The sequence below is a fragment of the Malurus melanocephalus genome, unplaced genomic scaffold (assembly GCF_030028575.1).
Source record: "Malurus melanocephalus ecotype Western Australia unplaced genomic scaffold, MMel_1.1 scaffold_10, whole genome shotgun sequence".
Taxonomy (NCBI): Eukaryota; Metazoa; Chordata; class Aves; order Passeriformes; family Maluridae; genus Malurus; species Malurus melanocephalus.
The window spans coordinates 3,351,545-3,378,795 of record NW_026623242.1 but is presented as its reverse complement, the minus strand read 5'-3'; the positions used below and the strand labels follow the sequence as shown (position 1 = coordinate 3,378,795).

Here is a 27,251-nt window from a genome sequence, read left to right as displayed (position 1 = left end):
TTCATAGTAAGAGTATTAAACCAAAATTCTGAATGCTTCCCTTAGTCTGTCTTCTGTGGAAATATTTGAATGCTTTATTGTCATAAAGTTTTTAATTCACAATCTCAAGGCTCTTAGTGCAGGATTTGATGTGAACACTTCTAAACTCAGGGCCAAGTCTTGCTTGCAGTCTTTACTGATTTAAAGCTTCTTGTAGAAACTGATGGACTGTTCCATGTGAGCACAGTCTAGAGAATATGGCCTTCTGGGAAATAAAAATATTGTGTTGGAGAGACTCAGTGGCATCTCATAAATGCTTTCTCCTTGTTTCTGACAGTAGTTGCTGACATTACTTAGCTCCTTGTGGCTCAATTGAAATGTATTACAGCTGTGAGTTTATTAAAGGTTCAGCTTAGTGCCTAGACTCTGATATTTACTCTTGCATTTGTCCTTTTTTTCAGTTCCAGCAGCTGTTACGAATCTGAAAGTCACAGAGAACACCACTGACCGACTGTCCTTCAGCTGGACCACCTCCCAAGGGGAGCTCGATTCGTATGACATCTTCCTGTACAATCCAGACAAGTCTCTTCATGACAGGATTTCAGGAGAGCAGCATCTCCAGCAGTGTTCATTCCAGAACCTGCGTCAAGGCAGGATGTATCGAATGGTGATTGTTACACACAGTGGAGACCTTACTAACGAGTCRTCTGTCTTTGGAAGAACAGGCAAGAGCATCTAAGAAAACCATCTGTTTCTAGTGTGGTTCTCACGGGGGTCACCCGTGAGCTGGTCTGAGTCTGATGGTCATGCTAGAGTAGAGCAGCTATTAGAACTATCAAAGTTGGCTCTAATAGGTAAAAAGCCTTAGATATATAAAAAGGTAAAATCTGAATGGTGTAGTTAGAACAGGAAAAATAAAGTGAAGGACTCTACATTAGTTACCAGGAGCTCATGTCCAAAGAATGACATCCCAATATAAGGTCCTTAAGGAGGAAAAGGGTTGTCTCCCCTCCTAAAAGCAATATTGGCCTATGAGTAGAAAAGGCAAAAAGGCAAAGCAAGTAGGGTTAGTGGGGTAGACAGTCTACCAGTGAAATAAAACTTGTTTCCCATGGGAAGCTCTGGCTGCAGCTCTGTGTTTGTTCAGCCACATGTGGGAAGCAGAGTTTTCTAAGGAGCTCTAGCAGCTCTGACAATTCTGCAAAACCTTTCTTTACTCCCCGGAGGTGCTGTGTAATAACCCACCTGTAAGACTACATCTGCACAGTGGTGCGCTTTCTYCAGCTACCTCAGAAATGGGTGTTTCCAAACACTGACTAAGAAAAAGCTGCTTAACACCTGAARAACTATCCATTATAGTTTTTCAACTATATAGTTTTATAGTTTTCAACATTTCAACCTCTTTTRGTAACAGTGGCAGCTCAAAATAAGAAAGGAAGCTACTGAGTGCTTCTTCTTTTTAGCCATCTGTGGTGGCTGTCTAGTTTATAACATGACTCTCATTACAGARCAAGTGTAAGGTCTGTTTGACCTTTTTGCTTCTTCTCATCCAAAGTATGTTCTACATAAGGTAATATTCCTCCCTTTTTCAGTACCAGCCCCAGTTGTTGGTCTCAAGGCATCCAACCGAAACATGACGGACAGTCTGTGGTTCACTTGGGGTCCAGCAGCAGGAGATGTTGACTTCTATGAGCTGAATCTTTACAACCCAAATGGGACACAGAAAGAAACCGAGCAAAGGAAAGATCTGGAAGAGTGGCATTTCCAGGGGCTCATTCCTGGCAGAAAGTACACTTTGGTTGTGGTGACTCACAGTGGTGATCTGACCAACACAGCAAATGCTGAAGGAAGAACAGGTATGGGATTTTTTTTTTTTTTTTTAGTCCCATCTACTTGAATTCATTAGTTCGCAACTRTGCAACAGACTTATTCTGAGTGAGGATATTATAAGAGTCATTGAAGGTGTAAAGATGAAGGATAACCTTAAATGCATTAAATCAACGGAATGAGGAAGAAAAAGAGCACTGTTTTTGTTTCAAAGGCTCAGGAATATGTTACGACTGTGAGAGTCACCATSATCCGCATAGGTGCGGTAACTGACTGTGTATATGAGATATTACAAACTACTTTGTGTTGCATGAAGAAAATAATGTATATTTCATCTTATTTGTCTTGTGTAAAAATTTTTAAAGAATCTCTTTTTCTTCTTTCCTTTTTTTGCCCCCTTTCTGCATAGCACCCAGCCCTCCTAACGCTGTGTCATTTACTGATGTTGCAAACACTTCTTTATCAATAACTTGGCTGGGTCCTCCAGACTGGACAGACTATGATGATTTTGAGTTGCAGTGGTTTCCGAGGGATCCCCTCACAGTATTCAATCCCTACAGCAGCAGCAAATCTAAAGTACGCATCATCTATGGCCTGCGACCAGGAAGGCTCTACGAGTTCAGTGTCAGAACTGTCAGTGGCGACAGCTCGAAGACCTACAGTCAGTCACAGTCTGCAAGTGTGAGAACAAGTAAGTAGAAATGTCTGTTGCACCATAACRCTCACCTGAAGAAGATGCAAAACTGTAAAATTCCTTATGCCATCAGTAATTTGTATTCATGATGACAGTCATGAATGACAGTCATGCATTCAGCTAGATTCTAAAGCCTTGCTGAGTGAAAGGTCAGGTGTTTAAARACTGAAAATGAACATATATTTACAATCTTCTTATCCAGAGTCAAGCTGTTTGGTTGCAGAGCCTGAATCAATCAGTTTCAGGAGTAAAATAATGTAGAATATCTAAATCAATCAGCATCAGGGGTAAAATAAGGCTAAATATCTAAACTTCTCTGATGGTTGTATATTGAAATAATCATCATGTTTCTGAATGACAAAAGAGGAAGGATGAATAAAACTGTGCTGGACTAGATTTGAAACTGGGATCAGTGTTTCACTGCTCTGTGTTTCTGTTGATGTCTGTGAATCCATTTCATCTCTAGCTGGCTCTAGCAACCTCAGTAACAGGCTGATTTGAAAAAATGACGTGAAATTGTAAAAATAATTGAGTCATGGAAAATCCTCATGTTATTTGGGGTGGGATGCAGCTCTAACTTGAGATCTATGTTTAGTAAGCGATGTAGCTCTTTAGACCTAATTCAGCATAAAAATTAAAATTTTATCTTTCTGCTAAAGTGTAAATGCCTGCCATCTGAAAGTGAAATCTTTCTTTGTTACATGTCATGTGATATAAATGGTGCTCCCATATGATGTGGRTGAAGCATACTTTTGTGGTATGTTTTAGTATAAGGACATATCACATGCCACCCAGGAAACCAGATCAGTCATGAGATGATAGTAGCAATATTGACTGGTACTGGTGATCACATGGAGCCTCCAAATAAGTTGTAACAGCCTTCTAGAAATCCATTGCTTTGTGGTGTTGCTGTTCATGTTAAGACTTCATCAAGTAGGAGGTTTTTGCTTGTTTTTGCAATTGCTGGAGCTTCACAAACCTGGTGGGGTGGATGTCACTAGATCTTATTTCAGATAGCTGAAATGAGTTAGGTAGCCTTGCATARTAAGGCAGCACATGTTTGCAGGATWGCTGGGATTTCTGGCTCCCAGCCTCCTGCTCTGATCTGATAGTTGATGCACAATGTAGGAGCTGTAGTGTGAGCAGAGAGTGTATGATGCTTGTCCCTTTTCCCACCAAGCTTCAACTTCTCAACATTTCTCTAGAACCAGACAAGATACAAAGTCTCCACTGTCGGCCCCAAACCTCCACTGCCATCGCGTGTTCTTGGACTCCTCCTGATTCTGACTTTGATGGATACAGCGTTGAGTGCAAGAAAATGGACACCCGCGAAGTGGAATTTTCTAAAAGGATAGAAAAAGACAAGTCTCTACTTAACATCATGACCCTTGTTCCCCACAAGCGATACCTGGTGTCCATCAAGGTGCATTCTGCAGACATGACAAGTGAAGTAGTTGAAGACAGCACCATCACAATGATCGATCGTAAGTGGAATTCAGAGTTGCCATGAATAGAGGCATTGAGCAGCAATAAGCAATAGCTCATGTTGGTTAGACAGTTAAAGGAGTTCTGAACTTCACAATTGCCAGTGTGTGGAGTGGTGGCCACAGTAGACTAAACCAGTCCTTTGGTCCCTGTTGTGACAGACAGTGCAGGATTTTGACTATATTGCCTCTCATTACATTGCCAGACCCAATTATTTGGCTCATTCATTAAATACAGCCTGAGAAAAATAAACAARTATCCTGTCCTCATCATCACATGCCTTCAGTTGTCTTCATGGTTGCTGCTTGGCTTTTTGTATTTGGCTGTTTCCCCTCACAGATTCAGCACAAATATCCATCAGTAAGGACACTGGATTGTAGTACTACATTCTCTTTTGGTTTCTACAGACTCTTCTGAGATTCTGCCCACCTAATTACCTGTACAACTTTTACCTGAGGGAGGATCCATATTTCCATAGCACGTGCTTTGAAACAGCTTCTTCAGTTTCTCTACCCATAGATTGCTGAATGGAGGGTAGCAGTAGCATCTGCTGGTGCCTCTGCACTGTCAGGCATCACTGCAGTCAATGGCCTGCCATCGCTGACCCTAGAGCTGCCCCAGGTTCWGTATTGCCTCAGGATTCAGTGGCACAGCACAATGCAGAGGTCTGAACTGCTCCAGGGCTAAACTTCTCAAAAATGACACCAAGAGGCCCATGTTCACAGATGCCTCTGTAGCTGATTATTAAAAACCATGTTTGTGTGAAATGCTAGATCATAAAAATTATGTTTGTTTTGGGAGCTATTGAGCTAAGCTAGAGTTTAATCACCAACCCACCTTCTCTTTTGCCCCTCAAATTGCCTTTTAATCTCCTTTGTCTGTCACAAAGGATATTACAAATCCAGATGTAAAAACTAGAATTGAGGCTGAGTCCTGTTTGAAGGTTTGCTGATTCATGTTTATTCTTACTTGGTTCATGTTCATGTTTGTTTGGTGTCACTTCCTTGTTTTGAACACTGCTGCTCTCCCAGACCCTGGTTAACACTGGAAGTCCTACCTCAAGGGAGCACAAAAAATTGCAAGTAGACTTTGTAGATGTAAGAGGCTTAGCTAAACAGTGCATAAATATGTGAATTTTTGGTTCTTTTGGCATTCTAAAAGCTTTCGAAACTTAGCCATATGCTTAAATTTTTGGTATGTTTCCCATATGTGCAATATAATTTCAGTACTACCAGTTTTAAAAAGGCCAATTTTAAATTTTACCAATTTTAAAATTTGGCCATGTAGATCCTTAAAATCCCCACTTTTGCTGCACTTTTCTCCCTGCATACTTTGCTTTYCAGTTTACTTCTGCTGTGTTACTGTTCAAGGTATAATTTAGTATCATACAAAAAGCATTTCCTATGGAAATTCTGCAGTCAGTCTAGAAAATGGTAYTCTGTAGTTGAATGCTGTGTCTGGCTGACCCTGGCTGTTCCTCTGGAAAAAGAAGCAGAAATATAGATGCTTAAAATAGGTAACTTCCATAGTGAGTGTGTTAAGTAGCCTCCAAATACTTGGCTTAAACCTGTGTTGATTTTAGCTACAATTTCCATTTTCATGGACTGAACATGATTTTAGTTCATTTCCATGTAGGCTTCTGCAGAAATTCCTTATGCAGAGGTGTCACTCTTATTATTGTGAACTCACTGCTGTCTTGTTTCATCTTTTGGCTGTTTCGCTGTGGGAGGTGAAGACACTTTCTTGATTGCRGAGACTAGAATCAGAGACTTGGGTCCAGGCAACTGAGATTTATTATTAAAATAGCATTTTCCTTACTAGGTCTAGCTCACATCTGGTTCAAACATGCTTTCTATTTTTTATTTATTTTCTGTTTATTTAATTACTCAGGTCCTCCTCAGCCACCTCCAGACATACGAGTGAACAAAAAAGAGGTGCTGATTACCAAATCCTCCATCAACTTTACTTTTAACTGCAGCTGGTTTAGTGATACTAATGGAGCTGTGAAGTACTTTACTGTGGTTGTGAGAGAGGCTGATGGTAAGTGTCATGGTTTAATGCTGTTCTSTCTATAGCCAGTAAAATTTACATGGGAAAGTACATCCCTATCACTGCACAGCAAAGGGGTTTCTCCTTATCTAGTGGATGAGTGTCATACAGATTCTGGATCTATACTTCCTCCCTAGCCTGAGGATGTAGGAGCTTGGTCCTATCCTCAGAGAGTCTGTGGCAACTCCACAGCTCAGACAGAAACACTAGTTAGCTTCTGTACTCTAGGTTACACTGTCATGTATTTTCAAATCATTTCCATAGTAGGAGATTTATGTTGGTTGCCACTGGCAATGGGCACAGAAGAAACTGCCTTGCTGTGCACAGAGTTCAAAAGGTAGGTTAAATGTTAGGTGCGAACACTACAAGGCAACTCTGTTGGAGAGTTTCAGACAGCCATGCTGAGAAGGCAAAGATCTGCCAGGTGATGTTTCCTGACTGAAGAAAATGACTTTGCATGCAGCACTGTAAAACAGAACATAAATTGTCCTTGTGGCGTACATGTAAACATCCCTTTCTACAGTTGACCTATTGTTGAGACRTCTATCTGACAAATCAGATACACATCTCAACAATTAATACCTCATATTTAGAAGTGTCTTCATTTACTGGCRTGCCAGGACATATTTTGTGACCCTTAGGGAAGTTTCTTAATCTCGCCGTCTATCAGCCCTTAGGAAAAAAAACCAGATAATATTTCCACTGTCTGCTTTGTCATGTTTGTGCAAACTATAAAGCTCTTTGAGAATAGGTATGCTCATTGTCATGGCTTTGCCTATCTGAGCCTTTTATCTAGTATTTTTACTAGATTTTTATCTTTAATYTAGAATTTACACTCAGGGGAGGGACCCCTATAATTTCCTACTGTAGAAGTTGTCAGTATGTGGGGATTTTTAATTGCTTTTTGAAATAGCTGATAGTAGGATCTAGGAATCTGGATCACAGAAACATCCACCAGCAGTACAGGAAAAAATGTCATACCATTGAATTCAACCCGTGCATGCCTATTGCAGCAAAAATTGCACTGTGGGCTTGTGAGGAAATCTGCCTAAAAAATGATCGGTTGGTACTAGAAACAAGGTACCATAACCTCTGTAGCTTTGCATTCACAAGGTAGCCTCCAAGAATTAGAAAATTGGATAAGAATATGTCTGTCAAGAGCTTAAGCCGAGAAACCTCATCACGTTAATGGCTGTGGCATCTAAACCTTCTGTCTTTCTCTGCACATGACGTAGGTAGTGAAGGACCAAAGCCCGACGAGCAGCACCCATTACCTTCCTACCTGGAGTACAAATACAACGACTCTATACGCATCTACCAGACAAATTATTTTGCCAGTAGCTGTGCTGAAAACCCTGACAGTGACTATAAAAGCTTTGACATTAAGCTTGGAGGAGAAATGGAAAATCTGGGAGGAAAGTGTGATCCAGATCACCAGAAATTCTGCGATGGACCCCTAAAGCCTCGAACTGCTTATAGGTTAGACTTRCATTGGTAGTTGTGTTCTGTCACATTATTAGGCTTGGTCAGGATCAGTCATCTTGATCAGTCATCTGGGAGTCTGATCCACTTGAACTTCTGTAGATTAATAACTGGGTTGTACAATGTTCTTTCTGCTTTTTCACTGCAAATTTATAAAAGCTTTATCTATGCCCTGTTCTATAAGTAAGAACCAGTCCTTTACTGGCATGGAAATTATATGATTAATTATGCACAAAACTCTGCAGTGAGTAGGTTTGTTCATTTACCTCAACCTGATGGGAAGCTCTCCTATTTCTTCTAAACATTTCTTTGGAAAGACTTAAGACTATTGGCAAGTCAGAAGAGTACTGAACAGAAGAAGGCAAGCATGCTTCACTGGCAGAACTGCTGTTCCTGTTCCTTTGGAACAAGATAGAAAAACCTGGAGGTTATTCTGTCCTATCGCACCATTCTCAGGCTCCAGAGCTCGGTTGAGATTTGCTTTAGGGTGTAGAAGAGAGTGACTGCCAAGATCAGGCTCAGCAGTTACACTGGCTGTGAGACAAAACGTGAGCTCCATTGTGGCTCAGTCATGCCCCTCCCACAGGCAAACACTGTCCTGAGAGATCTGCAAGCTGAAAAGGCACATGGACAGAAGGTACGTGCCAAGGAGTGCCCATTGTGCCTCTCAGCTTCTTCATCATTACGAAAGCAGTGCTACCTTATTATAGTGTGCTCTCATTAGGRCACATCTCCCAAAATTTCAGTCTGGGAAATACCCACATTACYGGGAGAACCAAGAGGATTGTAACAGTTGTCCATTAGCACAGTTGTACCCAGCCAAGTGAAGGGAAAATATGTCCCCACTGAGAAGCATTTCTGAGTCCTCTCTCCTCTGCAGTTTGTGCTAGTCCTGCCTTCAGACACAGTCAGGCTGTGTGTGCCAGCAGCCAGAGCCCCATGTTACCTCTGCCAGGGTACCTGAGAGCTCTCCACCTTTACTAACAGGGCTCCCCAGTATTTAACTCAGGGATCAGTATTATTAATTTAGTAGAATAATTGTTAACTCAGATGCCTGAGAATTATTGATAATTAAGAATTATCTGTGGTCAGTGGAAAGGTTTTAGTTGTCTCAAAGGGGCAAATGAGTTTTTACTTTTCTGCTGTTGGTTCTGTACATCAGATGAGCCATTTTTTTTACTGTTTTTTCTCTTTTTTTTTTAGGATCAGCATACGAGCTTTTACTCAGCTTTTCAGTGAAGACCCAAAGGAAATTCCTAAACCACTCTTTGCAGACACCTTCTTCTCTTTACCGATCACTACAGAGGCAGGTTCGTTTCAGGCTTTTATCAGTGACTGTGCCATGTGATTGTGCCTAAGAATACTCTGGTATCTAGAACTATTTGTAAGGAGTGGAATAAAGCTTGCTGTGCATGTCCTGAAGGCTGCTCTGAGATGAGGCTGGATCCATGGTTTATCTACCCTTAAAAAATTCAGAGGACTTCTTGACAGAGCTGCTTAAAGTAGAGAAAAGGGAAAATACTCATTGAGGCTATCACCAAGAAAGCTTCTAACTGCAAGAGAACCACTCCCATATAATGGAGTTGTGCTTTCTTTTTCTGTGGTTTGGAGTGAAAAATTTTGTTTAATGTTTTAAAAAAATGAGGTTTTTGCTAAGTGTTTTAATGCCTTACATTTCCTTGGTTTTAGCCATTTTCTTCAGCTGATAATAACAGTTCCTCTGAAAGTTATTGATTCTCTGATTCTTCTGATCCTTAAGATATATAAATACACTGTTTTGTTTCTAGAGCCTCTGTTTGGAGTTATTGAAGGTGTGAGTGCTGGTTTGTTTCTGATTGTGATGTTGGTGGCTATCACTGCTTTATTTGTCTGCAGACAAAAAGTTGGGTAAGCTGACTCCCTTATCAGTCTGTTATTGAAGTTAAGTCCAATTATATTCATTTAAATAATACAATTGATAAAGCATAACTAAAAATTGGATGCATGCACTGAACTCAGATTCAACAGATAAAATCTATGTCCCCTAACATCAGGGCACACTAAGTATACAACTAATGCCTTAYGTATTAAGAAATCTGTATACACTTCATTCAAATGATGTCAGAATTATGYCATACAGGATCCTTGTAACTTTTAATTTGCAATAGGAGTCTGATTGTTTCTGAAAAAATGGTTTATCATTCAAACTTTTGTCTTGTGGGGAAAAATGTCTTTAAGAAGGAGATGGCAGCAAAAAGATGAAAGGCAGCACTAGCTGTGTGGAATAAGTACCACTTCCATGGCTTTCCCAAAACCTGCTGTGATTCTGCTGCTTATTCTTGCCATGAACCTGGGCATCTGCTACAGGCCTGGTCTGCAGAGTGGATGTGCTGGAAGCTCTAGACCTTATTTACCTACATGTTCTGCTCTGCATATAGAGAATCAACCCATTTCAGGCCCATCTTCGCATAGGATACTCCCCTTAATGATAGACCAGGCTGTGAGTGTTTCAGAGCAAGAAAAAAGTCTTACTACCTGTGGCATGCATACACCCTACATCACTATTGCCAAGCTAAAATGCAAGACAACTCTATGCCCCAGCCAAGAGCAATGCCCCAGCATCAGAGCCAAAATTCAAAACATACTTTCTTAAATTACTTTTCTCCAATTTACCATTTTCCAGTGTAAGTTATGCCATTGCCAACTCTTACCAGTCTTAGAACTTAATGATASAAAAGAATACCTTCCTTTTTGTTCCAGCAGTGGCCATGAGAGACCTACAGCAAGGCTGAGCATTCGCAGAGACAGGCCACTGTCAGTCCATCTGAACTTGGGGCAAAAAGGGTAATGTCAAAAGTTTGGTTTTCCAACATGCCATTATGGTTGAACAGACCCATCTGATCACTTACTGATGAAGTGTTTCTTTTTCTTTTGAAATAATTCCCAGGTACCGGAAAACTTCCAGGTAAAAAGAAAAAATTACTACCTAAAAAACTTCTTGGTAACCAACTGGATAAATTATGACTGTGATTCATCCTGTGATTTTCTTCCTCCTGTTAAATATTTTAGTCCCATCAAAGTCAGTCACTTTGAAGCACACTTCACCAAACTTCAAGCAGACTCCAACTACCTTCTGTCCAAGGAGTATGAGGTGGGATCCTAACCTAGGCAAAGGATTTGCTTTATGAAGGGGTGGGCTGGCTGAATCAACAGGTTAATGTGTTAGAAAGGTCTGTATTTGTATTCCTTATTCACACAAATCCAAATGAGGTGGAACGTTTCAGTTGAACTTCACTTGTCCATGTGCAAGGACCAACTCTTCATTTAGCATCTTCTGTTTGGCAGCCTCTGCCTGATACTTATCTGGCCAAGATCAGGAGCATTTGTTTGTATGGCACATCTGTGTGATAAAGTACGGAAAGTACCTGCCAGCCATGTGTTTGCTTCAAAACAGTGTGATTAGCTATGTAATTTCAGTTTGTTTTTTTAAAAAAACCCACCTGTTCTCTGCCCATGGCCTTTGGGAGCTGACAAGCAATTTCCTTTTGTGCTGTCTTGTCCCATAATTATTTTCACCTCACATCTTATTCCTATTCCTTYTTTGCAGGACTTGAAAGATGTGGGTCGAAACCAGACATGTGACATAGCACTTCTGCCAGAGAACAGAGGGAAAAATCGATACAATAATATATTGCCCTGTGAGTTTTAGCTTTGATTGTGTAATATTGCATCACACCAGCTATTTTTCACTTCTTTTTTTTTTTTTTTTCAGCAAGCCTAGTGGAAAAGAGAGTGTAGCCAATCCCTTCTCTCCTTCCTGTCTGAGATAAAATATCTCTGCCAGCTCAGGTTCTTGTTCATGGAGGCAGATGATGCATGACCCTGAATGGCTTCACACAGACCAGTAATTTAATTTCACACTAGAGGTGGTAATGACTAGCATTCMGTCCAGGGACAAAAACTCCAGCTATTAGGGGCATTCAGTCACTGCTGGTAACAAGAATGGCAGAAATAACAGTGGGGTTGTTTACATACAGGGTATCATCCATTCAGCACTCCTTAACAGCCTTGCCAAATCTTTGTTCTTTAGAGTACACAGCAAACCTGCTGTATAATGCAGAGCTAATGTGATTCTGCATGTTAAGACACAAAGTGTGAAGTTAACCCTGTTCTTCTCAGGCAAGACCTGTCTGTTTTTGAGAGGTTCCCCCTTTAATCTCCTAATTGTCRTTTTGAAGGCAGAACATTGAGGAGGAACATCACATAACTCACTCTCCACATCCACACTAATGGATGTGTCATGTGCTTGCAGCACAGCCTCTCCTGTGTTCTGCTATGCCAGCAATGACACCTAACTGAAATCCAGCATGGTATTATCTCACAAATCAGTGTCCTGATGGCTCAGGCMCTCTGTATCTCTGTACAGAGGGCCCTTTACCTACAGAAGATGTTTGGCCTGTTCAGTGTTAGCTCAGAGTATCACTGAAGTGCAACTGTTCTTTCAAGGACAGAGCTGGGCGCTGCTTTCCAGTACAGCACACTGCTGTTAGGATCAAAGGAGGGTGCTATTTTGGCCCTTTTGTTGTCATAACAAATCCTATGCGGCTCAGCAGAGGGAATTTGGTATATTTACTGCTTCCTTCTTACCCATCTATCTCCTAGTCTCTGGAACACTCCACAGCACTCATGGATGAAAGAGGCTGTAAAACCAGCAGTTACTGCTTATAAATTAGCTCTTCATATAAAATCTTGTAATAGTGCTGGCAGTCCTTTCAGAATTGCATCTCTGTAAATGCGAGAGGGACTGAAAATCACGACCTAGCCCTAAGCCTCTTGTAATCAATTTCTTGCTAGATGATACATCAAGAGTGAAGCTTTCCAATGTGGATGATGACCCTTGCTCAGACTACATTAATGCAAGCTACATACCAGTAAGTGACTTAAGGGTGGTATTTTACAGTCCTCCTTCTAGTTATAGTTTTTCCTTCATCTAAAACTGAATATAAAGCTGGATTGTTAAGGCTCCCCTCCCCCTTCTTTGATTCACTTGAGCTAAAAATCTGAGAACTCATTTTATGGGTGTGCTGAAAGACTGTGTCTGACCACCATTAAGTTAACAGTGACTGATATACCTAGCACTTAAGGACACTTTCTTGCATTGCTATAGTTATGTAAGGTAGCAAGTCTAATTGGCCAAGGACATATTTTTAAAGGTCGCTGATTTTATACAGTATCCACAACAACTGTAGCTATCACTGCAGGTGGCACCCTCATTGTGGAGCTGTAGCTCATTCTGACAGCACTGGCACCTTGCAGGGTGATAAAACTGGCTGGAATTAAAATAATGCCCTTTGCCAAAGAGTTATGATTGATAATAGCAGTGGCTTTAGCAACCCAGATTTCAAGACAGAACTCAGCTAATTTATTTTAAAAGGTAAATAAAACAAAAAACCCTAGCAGTTTTAAAATTGCTTGAGACTGTGCTGAACTCAAAAGAACAATGGAAAGCTTTGACTGTCACAAAAGGAACATTTAGATATATTTAGATATACTGCCACAGCATCTTCCTTTTCTCTTTTCAATCAGTCATTTGCTTCCAGGTCCTAGGCAACAATTTAGCTTTCAAAACTATTGTCCCAGCAAAGGTATTTTTGCTGCAGAGCCCTGGCTGCAACCCCAAGGCTTGTTCAGTTTTTAGAAGACTTTTTTTTCTACCTTTTTGGAAACTAATTGAGTTCTCTTTATTTGCAGGGCATTAATTTCCGCAGGGAATACATAGCAACTCAGGGCCCTTTGCCTGGAACTAAAGATGAGTTCTGGAAGATGGCATGGGAGCAAAATGTTCACAATATTGTCATGGTAACCCAGTGTGTTGAGAAGGGCCGGGTAAGCAGTGACTCTACTTTATTACCTGTTTTAATATCAAAAGKTTTTGCTTCTTATTTGCATCGCACTAATGCCAAAAAGGGCCAGGTCAAGGAGACACCCAGCATGAGAGAAAAGGTGTAATACAAAGACTGGAGCCAGTTAAGGCTGTGAAGTGGTACACAGACTGTCCCAAGATCATGCAGTGTGTCAAGGCCAGAATAAGGAACAGAGCTTAGTGCCTCTGGTCTCTGATCCAGGACATTGTCCACCAGTACTAATACAATTCTCTTAAGCATGCAGAAGGACAACCACCAGCAAAAAGTGCCTGCTTGTCACATCAACTCTGATCAACTGCTACTTCAAATACAACCTCTGGAGAGCAAATGTTGATCAGTAAATACAGCAAATTATCTCTGATGTATAAGCCCTGATTGTAGTTAGCAAAGACACCACTCATGCACTTAACAGCCTTACTGAGTGCAGGTGTAACATACTTCCCCAAGTAGGACAGTGTTCTGTGTAGATCTTCAAGTTTGTGATTAAACAAACTTGAAGTAGTGATCCTCTAGTGGCACATATGGCGCCAGTTCCTTTCAGTTTACCATTTTCTCCTGAGGAAAGAGTGAAAGCCAGTGCAGAATAGGATCTGTGTCCTTCTGCATTTCACTGGTTCCAAGTGGTACCCTATTGCCATGTCTCAGCAAGAGGTGAGGAAGGGGCACAAGAGGTAAGGATGGAGGCATAGCTCTCATCCAAGCCAAGATTTGAGAAGAATTGGCACAGAGAACATGCCCTAGAAGAGGAAGGGCATCAGTGAAGTGTTTCCCGTTCTCTGCATCACAAAGGAATTATGAGAACTTCCACTTACCACCCCATTGCTAACCCTTTCCCATGTCACACCCTGTTTGTTGGCATGGCAGGGGTGTGGCATCTCTCTCTGAATTCAGCTGCTGCCTTCCTTCGTAYTCAGGCTCAAGAGGTCTGAAGTCTGCTTCTGCCAATGCTGGGTAGAGGCATTGCTAACAGCTGTTTCTAACACTGAATCTTCTTCCCTTGTGTCTCTGCAGGTAAAGTGTGATCAATACTGGCCCCATGACCAGGATTCCTTGTACTATGGGGACCTGATCGTTGAGATGTTATCTGAATCAGTTCTCCCAGAATGGACAATACGAGAGTTTAAAATCTGCAGTGTATGTTTGCATTCTTTTTTTTTTCTTTCTGATTAATTGGCTTAAAACACTTGCAAGGCTAAATTAGAAAGACTTCTGCTGTAGCCCAGTTGCATCATGCCTGGCTCTCCTTGGCTCCCCTCTGGTGGGAGTTGTAGCATTTTCTCTGAAGGTACACATTGTATGTGTCCCTTCCTCTCTTGTCCTGATGACCCACACTTTTGAATTCCAACAGGAAGAGCAGCTTGACTCAACGAGGCTCATTCGTCACTTCCACTATACTGTATGGCCAGATCATGGTGTGCCAGAGACCACCCAGTCCCTGATTCAGTTTGTCAGAACTGTGAGAGATTATATCAACAGGACCCCAGACACAGGACCAAGTATTGTACACTGCAGGTATGTGCAGCAGCAAAAGGTCAGTGGCACAGAGCCTTTGTGCCTACCCTTGGGAAGATCGCAAAATGTTTGTCCCTATTAGACTGTTGGCAGCCACAGAATCTGAGAGATGGCTCATGAGCTTAAGTTTCCAGATGCATCAGAGCAGTATTTCCAATGTAAATGCACTCACCCACAACCTCACCCTGGAGATGTCTCAAAAATTATTCTTAGGAAACCACTGTGTCTCTGTGGGACCGCTGGAGAGCACTAAAGTGTCAGCAGTTGAGCAGCTGCCACTGCTCATAAGCTTTTGCATTCTTAAATTGCCCATGTGCTGTTGTCGTGGTCCAACATTTGAATCCCAAAGGGGTGTTCTAAGAAGGTAAGATATAGCCAGGGTGAATCTGACTATGTATGGAWGTTGAGACTAGCTGACAGGTCCATCTTTCCTCTGTTCTGACTGAGACTCGTGTTTCTTACTGCCTTTTCATGCTCTTCTGCTTTTTCCATCTCTGCTAGTCATAGGGCTGCAGTTTTTCCTCAGTCCTGTGAGGAACACATGTATACAAAAGAGGACTGCCTGATCTGTAATACACTAGCCAGTTGCAGCAGAATGTAGGGCTACACAGAGAGAGAGAGAGAGAGAGAGAGAGAGAGAGCAGATGGTGCTGTATCTTCTGATAAAGCCATATATTCACTGGTACTACCTGATTGTAGTATCTGAGGTTTCAAAGTTAAGAGTCAGGTGCAGTCTTCCAGTGTATCTCACTGACTGAGTTATTCCAAAGCAGAAAGCAGTGCAGGTAGTAGAAGAGATATCTCTACCATTGCTATCCTTTTCTTCTTCCTAAATAAATTCCCTTATGAAATGTTACAAAAGCCCAAAGGTGCCATTTGAACAATGGACATCTCATTTTCTCAATTTCTCACCCTGGAGATCTGAACTTTACAAAAGTATCACATGAAGACAGTGAATACTTTGATCCACCTGCATTTAAATCTTCTGGGTTGTTTTCTTTTCCAGTGCTGGTGTTGGCAGGACTGGCACATTCATTGCACTGGACCGGATTCTGCAACAGCTGGATTCGAAGGACACTGTCGACATTTATGCAGCAGTACATGATCTAAGGCTTCACCGTGTTCACATGGTTCAAACAGAGGTAAGGTCTGGATAACAGCAGCAACAGCTACAGTATATAATAATCAGTTTCTCTTCTCAAAGGTGCTCAAAGGAYTTTGCACTTACTCCGCTGTGAAATTCTAGTTAGATGTATTTTAGCTCTGTGAAAATTTCTAGTTCAAGTTTTTTTCTGTTGGCTCCCTTACAGAGGGTCCAAACCATAACAAGTGGCAGTTGTGCTTCCTGTAGATTTCTCCATTTTTGCCCTGGCCACAATCATCCCAGCAGCATTATGCAGCAGACACTTAACAACACATTGTTGCTTTACTGCAGAGTCCAATAAACGAGCTTTAAGTGGAGATAGGTCCTTCACGGATGGGTTTGGAAGGCAAGCTTAAACCCAAACAGATAGGTTTGAAATAATAGGAAAGAGGAATGCAGGACAGAGAAAATTAGATCTATGCAATTTTAAAACTCTAGCTACTGTGACCTTGTGCCTTTGCAGTTTATGTTTTATTGAGCTGGTCTGTCATTTTCATTAAAATTACTTCATTGCCATTCTCCTAACATGCAAAAGCAAGTTATTCTCACAGTGGAGAAAAAGGAAATGTTTTGTGTTTCTTTCTGTCCTTTTAAAACTACAAGAAAATCATGTTATACTGAAAGGAGCTAAACACTTAAAGGTGAATTGTGGAGGCAGTCATTATGTTTTCCCTGTGAACAGTTAATAGAAGAATGAGAGCAAGTTTGATTGTTCTACCTGTATAGCTTGATGCAAATGGAGCTCTTTGCTGCAATTTGGAGACAGATATGTCRGTGACAGTGTTTTCTGATGGATGTAAAAGTCTCATATGGGTAWAAAGAGAGGCCCAGCTGGAAAGACAAAGCAAAGGAATTCCTGGGAATACCTGAATCACAGAGGATGCTGTGATTCTCCTGTTGGAGGAGAGATACATTCCCTTTCTGGTCTGGGTGTCTTCAGAGACAGATCCTCCTACATTCCCATAATCCATAGTCTGCAAAGGTGGGCAGGTGTCTCAGGAGGGTGGCTCTTTTTCCCTAGCTGGAAAAAAGAGGCAACTGCCTCAAGAGCCTAAATTTTACATACGACAACTAAAGCTGTGTGATACAAAGCCTACCTTTGGCATGAGCTTCACATCATATCTAAGTCAAAAGGCAACCAGTTTCACACAAAATTCAGAGGCCACAGTACCATCGTACTGGACAATATTCAGTCACAGAAAAACAATGGCAACAAAACCCCTGGACTTGGCTCAACACTTTAAAGACAATAGACTGAAGGTGGAGACGAGCAAGGGAGTAACAGAAAACTCTGTGCATTAGCTCAAAAGGCAGTGTGCTCAGCACAGCWGCTGTAACCATTTCAGCCACAAATGGTCTCTTGCCAAAGAAAGTCTCTGTGCTTGGCCAACTTTCTGTCGTGTTGGTGGGTGGGGTGAGGGTTCTGCTCCACAGAGACAGCAGCTGTATGTGCATAAAGGCAGATATCCTCACTTTCCCAGAGCCAGAGCATTGAGAAAAAGGCGTAGAGCAATGGCCAAACTTCTTGTGAAAAATAAGAAAAGATGTGAAGGGAGAAAATACATATCCTTACTGGAGAAATTATGTTTTTGAGATAAAGTAATGTTAAAAAGATGCACTTTGATACAGAAACATGTTCGGCCTAACTTTTGTGTACCTTGTTACACTGATCAAARGATTATTATGAGCCATGTCATAAACCACAAAGAGTAGCAAAGCATGAAGGTTTAATAATCTGTTCTGTCAAGAATGTTTGGTGAATAGTTGATAGCCAATAATATGCTGACCCTCCTTACTTTGGYTGTGAATGTCATCTTAACTCCATTCTATGAAATGCACTCTTCAGAAAAGTTGTCATTTTCTGCATAGTCAGAAACAATCTTAGAATTTACTCTGGATTAGAAGATACTATTTTTTTCAGAGATTTAGATTTCTCAAGGTTGTCTGAAGTATTTATATGTTATTACAAAATTCTGTGGAAAATATTTCTGTTCAGAACAAAAAGAATCAGGAAATTATGTATCTTCTACATGTACTTTATACCAAAGCATTCAGAAAGTTGTAGCMAACTAACACAGCACCATGTGAAATTATGTTTTACAGTTGCTAGAGCTTTCACTCATAGCATGATCTGTTGAAACACACTGTGTTCATTTATGTTTTATTGGTATTATTTATAAGGACAGGTAATCACAAAAGTTTACTATATTGCTAGTGGGAATTTTAGAAGTATATTTTAATTCTTGCCCTTGATTTTGTGTGGGGGAGTTAGCCTGTAATATTTTTTTGCAATATAGAAAATTAAATTACAAAATTTTTGAATGTCTTAAAAACCAATCTTTTGCAGTGTCAATATGTATATCTCCATCAATGTGTGAGAGATGTGTTAAGAGCAAGAAAACTTCGCAGTGAACAAGAAAATCCCTTATTTCCAATATATGAAAATGTGAATCCAGAGTATCACAGAGGTAACTGCAAGTTTATAAAATTGTAAAATGTTTCAAATGTAGTAGCTCATTGACATTGTAATTGAGGGGGAATTGTGCTATCCTTAACCACTGGTTTCTTTACTTCCTSAACCTTCATTTGTTCCCTCTAGTCTTTCCATTCTTTCCCTTGTGTCTTTATTTCCTCCATTAGTATTCATTATAACATCACTTCATGCTCCTACCATACCTTCATGCTSTCCCTGTCTCACACTTCATGGTTCCTGTGCTGTCAGGGGACCTGAACCCCTTCCCTCTCATGATATTAGTTTTACCTCACAAGTCTTTACTCGATCCACCTTTAAGCAACTGAGGCTGCTGACAACATTCAGTGGGCTCTGCTGTCATTCACAGCGTTCAGTTTCTGTCTGCATCACCCTCATCTGCTGCATCTATACAGGCAGCCTTGGGAGACTTCCCATCTTCCTTGACTGAAAAATACAGATGTCCTAGGTTGTGCTTGCTTTCTCTCCAGACTCCCCATCTTTGTGGGCTCTTTTTCCCAGACTATATCCACTCCCTTGCTGGTAAGAGTTGCAGGAGTAGCAAACATGGCACTAGCACTGCCCTCCACCTCCTGTTCCCATGGCCAGAGGACCAATGTGGAGGAGCTGTAAGCAGAGGTGACCTGTGTGCCTTACTAGAACTGGTTCTTAAGGGATGTAGAAGTCTTTAGAGTCAAGACAAAAGGATCTCTGTAGCTCCACAAATTTGGACATTAGGAATTAGGATTATATGAGAGATCAAAATAATTTTCTTGATCTAGCCTGTAGAAATCRGAGTTATCATCAGCAAGGTAGAACAGGCTTGGAGGAATCCAGGAACTGAAATAACCAGGTTCCACAAGCTGAGAGTCGAAGCAGAGGTGGGATCTGATCTTTAGCTGTCAAATCAGTCATCAGCCAGTGCTGCTGCCACACAGCCACCTCTCAGAGCACTGCTGAATCTGTGTTGTTTTACTTTTTCTAATCTCAGTTTTTCTTGCTTTCAGATGCTGTTTATTCAAGGCACTAAGAATGTTACAAATACCTGCTTTTGTGGACACATTTGTTAACTAGGGGTTTTRTTTTGGCTTTTTTATGTATGTATTTCATGCACCAGAAAGGTGCCAGACCTTTCAGTTGAGACTGTGTATAATTTATTGGTCTGGTGATTTTTTTAAAGATACATAATTTAAATGTAATAGATATTAATGTATATAATTGTATTTTGGCATTATGTAAATATGTATTTTTTCTATATTGTTTATATTAATATTATGCTTCAGATAATACTATTTTTTCTTACCACAGTTTTTATAAACTGTTCTACATAAACTATTTTAAATTGTATGGCTAACAGGACTGCTGCATTTGGGGCGCTATTGGCATGACACGGGAAAAATCCTATAAGAACCTCATATTTAAAAAATATTTCAGTATTTGTRAGATGAAATAAGCTACTATTATGCAAGGGAACAGTAGTCATGTATAGAAATTACAATGCTACTCTACATGTTAAACTTACTGCTTTTCATCTGASAAAAATGGATGTAACCCAAACACAGCGGCATACCTTTTACAGAACTCATTAACAAATGAGCAAAACAGGGTTCACCTCACTAGAATCAACTGTTTCAGTCTAGTGTGACATAGTAGAAAAATATCAAACAACATACACTGCAGTGCAGTCTACCAGACCTTTTTCCCACCACATACTTTGAGGGGAGACAGGTCACATTCTGATTTCTTTACACTGGTTTAAGAGAGCAGAATCAGACCACAACTTGTGCACTTTCACGTATGTGTAATTTCAATTAAGAAAGATGTTTAAAGAAACACCTCAGACATTGTTGTTAACAGACCTGTGAGGATGTGAAGTCTGGCAATTTGCATGGCTCATTAGAAACAATGCTGTATCATGACAGCCAGAGAAGTAGAGAGATTGCAAATGTATTGAGACAAAGGCATGTAACTATATTACACAACTGGCCTTAGGCTGCTTGTAGCATAGCTGCCTTGCCCCAAGTGTTGGTATCCTTCAAATGCCACTTGCTTTCACAAAGGGACAGTTTGGCCCCAACACGTCTGCATAGAAAAAATTGTCCATTGGAATGTTACCTGAAGTTACCCCGATAAGCGTAGTTGGAATGGGAAGMGGCTCATCAGAGAATGTAGGCTGGCAGAGCTGCCCTGATCATAGAATCATCAAATGTTTTGGGCTGGAAGAGACATTTAGGATATCTAGTTCCAACCTCCATGCGCCAGGCAGGGGCTCATTACTGAAAACATGTGGTGATCACAACAAGTACAATCAAAGAGCACTTACTGGGTATCCTGCCCAGCCAAACTTATCATGCCCAGCCTCTCTCCTCTGCAAAGAGGCATCTCATTCAAGGGTCTAAACACTCTGTTCAGCTTATACTTGTCTTTATAAAATGCTCCTCAAACAAATAGGGAAGAGGCAATACACAGTTTGATTCCATCCTGAAAAGAAGAATGGGCTTCATAGTTCTTCTTTCAGATATATCTACCCACAGTTTTTCTAGATAAAACTTAGCTTGTTTCTGAAGACAAATGCCTAAATTCCACTTCTGTTTTGGATAGAAATAAATATTTTGAAGGCCTTCTGAGAATCAGTAAACAGCTAGCTAAGTGCCTAACTGAGGAACTCCTGTGGCCCAGCAGGACTGTGCACATCCGTGTCACTCAAGTTTTCCTAGAGAGAAGGTAACAGCCTGATACTAACTCTTCATACTCCATCTGGAGTCTCATCCTTCTTGACCAAATATCTTCACATGCCTCAGAAGCCACCCTTCAAATCAGCTGACACAGCTGCTCAAAACATGTAAACTTGGTTAATCTGTTTTAGGAGTTTCTCTAAAAAAAATACTGCTCATCCCTTCTCCACATCCTCTTTGGCACCACAAAAACCTCAAAATTCACCACCCTTAATGGAAACTGAAGAAGAAGGGAACTAGCATTACAGTGGAAGATGTTTTCACAGAGGAAAATCTAARCAAAACCACAAAGAAATGTGCACATTTTCACCATTTCCTTTGCTAGATGACTAGGTTAGCCAGCAAGGACAAGCAAGCATGGCAACTTCAGATCAATTGTTGATCCTGCTAATAACAGCTGGACTTAAGGCATCCTGAAAACTGCTGTTGTGTTACATGCACTGCATTTGGTCCTTTCTTTTTTGCAGGGGTAGCCAAGGAATGAAGATACCATGTTAGTTAGCAGCAGTACAGTCACACTGTTAAGACATGCCAAGTGCACCCTATAAATTACCTCACACTCTATATCACCATGTCCTTAGTTAATGCTGAGGGAAATGGAGCTCACTCAGTACTATATGAGGGCAAAAGTCTGATTGTATGCTAGAGATGTGTGTTTTTCATCATTTTCATAAAGACACACCTCATTCTGCAGTTTATTTTACCATTCTCAGCTCCTTTGTCTGCACCTACACCTACAAATCTGTACCCAAAATAATAATGTCACAGCAGCCASTTTTGTCTATTCTCTCAGCTAATAATGGACACAGTTCATAAGCCTCTTCCTCCTCATCACTTCATAACATGACAGATGATCTTAAACACTCTGGCACAGTGCTCTTGAGCAGCTTTACATCTCTGCCCAACTAGGTCACACATGAGACTGTATACACATATTGTTGCTCTGATTCTGCTCTCTAGCCAATTCTGCTCCTTTGAAACCAGTGTAAATCCACTGAGAAAAAGTAAAAAAGTACCTATGTAGCATTTTGTTAATATACAACACCTACTTCTCAATATAAGTAATTATATTTGCTGTGCCTTTAAGCTGAATAGCAGGACTGATGGGAAGTTATTAATGTTACAAGAATGGATTTGAAGGAGCTTGTGTGCTGAACAAAGACAGCTCTTACAGAAAAAGACATCTTTTGAATGTCCATGATGATGTTCAGAATTCCGTTCTTGATGCTTCCCAATAATAATGTTAGAAGGCAAAGCTAGTGTTGTTGCTGATCCATAAGCTAAGATTTGCACACTCGGAGCCCATCCTTTGAATCTCTGCGTTGTCCACAAAGCTACCTGTGTACTTTCCTGAAAGTCAACTGGAATGCCTGCCTGAAGAAAATACCATTCCACTTCTGAAGCTCTTGCAGGGTTGGGCTTTTAGGTTAATTCAAATTTTTATATTGAAAGTTATTTAATAATTGAAAAAATTGTAATATTTTTTTAATCTGTGCAATACAATTACAAGATCCACTAGCAATTGTAGGGAAAAAAATTACTTAGCTGGAGTTGATTAATGATATTTTTTGTTACTAATGGAACACAAAAGTGAGTGAGAGAAATAGGCATACTGTGAAGATGTCAAAAAGTGCAACTTTATACATTTTTCTCTGCTGCTATAGTTATTTAGCAATAAATAATGCCTAAATTTGCCAGAAATATTGTTTTGTGCCATAATATACTATGAATTTCCTTTCAGTTGTAGAACAGAGAAAAGAAAATGTGTGAGCTATTAGTTTATGTTATGTATTGTCTATGGTTATTTACACTTTGAAAGGAGGAAGTTAAATGCTAGGCAGATAGCACTACATGAGTACTTTGGCCAKGCTCCTCAGCCTGGATTTAATGTGTGGGCTAGAGGGATGGGACCATCTGATCACTCCATCAGCATCTCTCTCCAAGGCCACAGATTGGGGAATGCATCTGACACTCAAGAGACAGCCACAGCCACAGCTTCGTGCCCAACGAGTGCCTCGGCAGGCACTTAACATTTATTCAGATTTCTTTCAGTACTTCGGACATACAGTTACTGTGAATGAAATGCAATACAGAATGACCATCTGACCATCACTTTCCTCATGGTCCTGTCACACATGTCCAGGGTCTGGAGCTGTGAGCTCTGGGACCTAAAATCCCAGAATGCTGTAACTTTGAATTGAAACGAGGGCTCCCCCCAGCATTTGGGCAACTCGCTGTAGAGCCCATGCCCTTCAGTGCCCCCTTCAGGCTGACAAAATCAAACTCGTGAGCTGTTGGTGTCACCACGATGGCCAAAGCAAGATGCTCTGTTAACAGTGTCCCTGCAGATCAATAGCTGGTTCAAACTCTGAATAGTTTTTTAAGGCTGGTGAGAAATACTGGAGAGTAGCGGTTAGCTAACTGAGAAAAAACTCCAGAATTGGGAGACATACAGTGTTAAGGATGCTGGTAGATGAATATCCACAGCAGTTTAGTTGTTTCTTTTTTTATTTGAAAGCTAAAGAAACACTGTAAGTAACATCAAGAAGCTAAATATATATTGTTCTCTAGCAGGGCAGTATGTTATAGTGAAAACCCCACAATTTTGAAATGTGGCTAGCCATAAATTCTTTGCCAGTGCCTGGAGTAAAGTGTCTGAAAAATATCTTTAGTGTGTATTCCATGCTCATATGCAATATAATTACTTATAATTGTGTTCCTAATAAACACTGGGAGAACACAGAACTGTGCTACTATTGCCAATTTAATTTATGCATTTAAGTATATTTTTATATTTTTAGCTACAGTCAACAAATCAAATATATTTGAGTGTATTTTACACATTTTTATAAAGAGTTCATGAATAAAACATTCATCTTAAAAAATCACATTCTTGTCTTCTGTTTGACTGCCTTTGCATTATGGATTTTGTTGTCCTGCTGCTCAGAGGAAAGGTCATAAGTGAGTTTGATTTCAATTGAGACAGTCTTCAGAGAAAATTAAATTCATCAGAAGCCTCAGCCTAYTGGGGGAAAGGGGGCTCTGCTGTTGCCTCCTGGCCAGATTAGTGCCCATGTGGAAAGGTGCTGTTGTTCCCTTTTCCTCCTTGGTTCTGTGCCCTCCTTTAATGAGCCGGATACTCATCTGGACTATGCTGTGGATATTTGAAACCACAATGGGTCTTCAACTTGAGTGCCTGTTATTTTAGAGACATTTTGCCATGCAGTTGTACCAATTAGTACCACACTGCAGCTCCATCACTGCCTGCCTCTCGCAGTAGTGTGCTTACTGCCAATGCTCTGTCTCAGTAACTCCTTATTGGTCATCAGAAGTGTTTAAGACAAGTTTATTTAAAAGAAAGAATGATTTGTTGACTTCTACTGTGAGCTGTTTGCTGAGGGGATGTGTTTTGAAGGCCGAGGGAGTTGTGAGATTTTTTCTTTGTGATATAAAAGTTTATCTCCGAGCTCTACTCTGTCCTGAAACCAATGTAGACACAAAAGAGAAGTGATAATGGTAAAATAATGTACAGTTAATATCTTCACACAAGAGAAACAAGCCAACATTGCAGACAAGGACAGATAAAAATGTTTTTACATGGTACAGCAAGGTCTCTTCTAGTTCAACAAGAGCACAGTGGTTGATTCCTGTTAAAATATCCCCAGAATCTGGTTTTTAGCTCTTTTTTAATGGATTTGATTTGTACCTGAGCTTCATCCCTAGGAGCTGGCAGTTTTGTCTGATAGGTCATCTCCTGTACCATAATTCCAGTTTTGTGCCAGTGCCTGTCTTCACTGTCAGTTGCTTTATTATGCCCTAGAAATAGCTGCTGGTGTCAGATGTCTTATGTCAGGCAGGGCATGGCAATGCTGGTATGTCAGCAAATACCACAAGTGGAAATTTCAGATGTTACTGGCCAAGCCTTTGCACATCGCTCTGGTACAATAACATTCACAATCTATGCAAAAAAAAAAAAAAAAAAAAAAAAAAAAAAAAAAAAAAAAAAAAAAAAAAAAAAAAAAAAAAAAAAACCCCAAAAAAACCCACAAACAAAACAAAACAACACAGCAGAAAAAGAAAGAAAAACAGCATTTAAATTAATTTGTGGAGATGTTGCGAAATCAAGAAGCCCTTCTGTTTGAGGATCCGTGCTCTGCAGGGCTGGGGGATGCCCCGCAATGGCTGCACAGGCCGTGGGCAGGGCGGGAGGTGACCGTGGCACAGCTGGGATGGATTGGTCACTGTGGCTCCCGTGGCCACCCCTTGGACCTGACCTGCTCTTGGCTCTCCTCACACCAAGGCTGTGGCTCCTTGGGGTCTGGTGGCTGCAGGTGCCAGGTGTCCTCTTTGTACCCCAGTGGGGTGCTCACTGCCACGTGCATCAGGCAGAACRAACCTCGCCTCAACAAGGAGCTTTCCTTGGGGTGAGAGATGGTCACAGCAGCACAGAGCAGGCACCAAGGCACCACAGTCCAAGAGGGAAAAGCTTTTTACAGCCCTCACAGCCTTAAGTCTCCAGGGAAAATACCACCTCAGCACCAGCAGCTTTGCTGTTGCAGGGGTCTTGGAGACCCCAAAAGAAGCAAAAATTCCCCTGAGGGCTCCCACTGRTCAGGAGGTCCCCACTGTCAGCACAGGGAGGACACACTGAGCCCAGTTAGACTGCCCTTCCCCCTCCTCCTGATTCAAATTCCCAGTTGGAAAGGGTGGCAGAAGCATGTCCTAACCAACGGAATGCTCCAGGTGRGTACGCACAGTTTCAGGGTTAGAGGAGAGAGGAGACTGTGAGGTGGCCCAGCTGGGGTTCAGCACTGGTGTGTCCCTCCCTCCGAGCTGTGGGGCCAGAGCACGTGGTGGGGACACACCAGCTCTACCAGTGTCCCCATGCCAAGGCTTACACGGATTTGTACACTCCAGAGGCCCAGAGCATGAGATCAGTGCCAAGAACTGGGCAAAGGGGGCAACAGCCATGGCCTTGTGCAGCAGCCAAATGCCAGGCACCAAGCGCCATGGCAAGTGCTGCAGCAGCTTGGCCAGACATCATTGTACACAGCTTTTTGCACRCTCATGCCAAAATCCTGCCGAATCACGCACCGTGTCATTGCTTGCCTTTGGTGGTTGCTTGCTGATGTGCCAAACCAAACCAGTAGCAGGTTTTTTCTTACAAAAAACTGCTTCTTACCAAGGATAAAAACAGAGGTTTCCCACCCTCCCCACATCAATGAGGCCACACAACCGACTTGGCAAGGGACATTTGAGACCTGCAATTTTAATCCTCTCAGGACATGAAGGGGCCCAAACTCAGGTATTTCTGCTCCTGCAAATCTTAACCCATGGCTCAAGAACAGGAACTGTTCTTTCTGAAGGATGGGGCAGGTATAAAGGTGTGAGCTGAGTGAACCCTCCTGGGGGTTTGTGTCTCCCAGCAGCCCTTTTTCAAAGGTTAGCTTTCATGGATGTTTTTCTGTGTGTCTGTCTAGGCTGGGCTGGTTTCCACAAAGCCTTACAACTATCCATGTTTTACTAAGCAATGCCCAAGTACATCCTCATGCATAGGTCCAAAACCTGAGCAGAGGAAAGCTGAATATGGGGCTAATAGAACACCTTCATAAAAACATTTGTGGATGGACTAGGATTTGGGCCACTTCACCCTGCTCCATGGACATGGTCCCCTCCTCACAGGCTTCAAATCCTTGCATCTCTGTGGGAGTTGCTCTGTATTTTCAGAATAAAACTCTGAATTTAAGCAATGCCTTTTGGAGTCACACTCAGATGTCTGTTGCTGAATGAAAACCCAAACCCAGTTCTCACACTAGTTTTGCTTCTTCCCCAGGACTGCAGCTGGTGAGCATGAGAGATTTGCACCTGAAGCATCTCTGTTGATCATCGAAGAAGCAGTGTTAGGGGAAAATGGCAGAGGCCTCTTCAGAGGGGAAAGCATCCACACTGGGTGGCTCTGCAGGACAGTAGC

At 41.3% G+C, this 27,251-nt stretch overlaps 1 protein-coding gene across 5 annotated transcripts in view; it reads left to right on the top strand.

Annotated features, from left to right (window-relative positions):
- PTPRB (protein tyrosine phosphatase receptor type B) overlaps positions 1–24,168 on the top strand; it is a 62,927-nt gene extending 38,759 nt beyond the window's left edge. For 4 of the 5 annotated variants that reach the window (XM_057377761.1, XM_057377752.1, XM_057377736.1 and 1 more), the window contains 19 exons: positions 441–704; positions 1,572–1,835; positions 2,216–2,497; positions 3,706–3,984; positions 5,876–6,025; positions 7,270–7,513; positions 8,720–8,826; positions 9,304–9,403; positions 10,256–10,339; positions 10,443–10,460; positions 10,565–10,646; positions 11,103–11,193; positions 12,350–12,426; positions 13,247–13,381; positions 14,431–14,553; positions 14,768–14,931; positions 15,938–16,073; positions 18,423–18,543; positions 19,553–24,168. In XM_057377761.1, the coding sequence (XP_057233744.1) occupies positions 441–704; positions 1,572–1,835; positions 2,216–2,497; positions 3,706–3,984; positions 5,876–6,025; positions 7,270–7,513; positions 8,720–8,826; positions 9,304–9,403; positions 10,256–10,339; positions 10,443–10,460; positions 10,565–10,646; positions 11,103–11,193; positions 12,350–12,426; positions 13,247–13,381; positions 14,431–14,553; positions 14,768–14,931; positions 15,938–16,073; positions 18,423–18,543; positions 19,553–19,575 (2,744 nt within the window). In that variant the 3' untranslated portion in view covers positions 19,576–24,168. The remainder of the gene's footprint in view (positions 1–440; positions 705–1,571; positions 1,836–2,215; positions 2,498–3,705; positions 3,985–5,875; positions 6,026–7,269; positions 7,514–8,719; positions 8,827–9,303; positions 9,404–10,255; positions 10,340–10,442; positions 10,461–10,564; positions 10,647–11,102; positions 11,194–12,349; positions 12,427–13,246; positions 13,382–14,430; positions 14,554–14,767; positions 14,932–15,937; positions 16,074–18,422; positions 18,544–19,552) is intronic. The other variant, XM_057377745.1, reaches the window with a different exon arrangement.
- Positions 24,169–27,251: the final 3,083 nt, after the last annotated feature.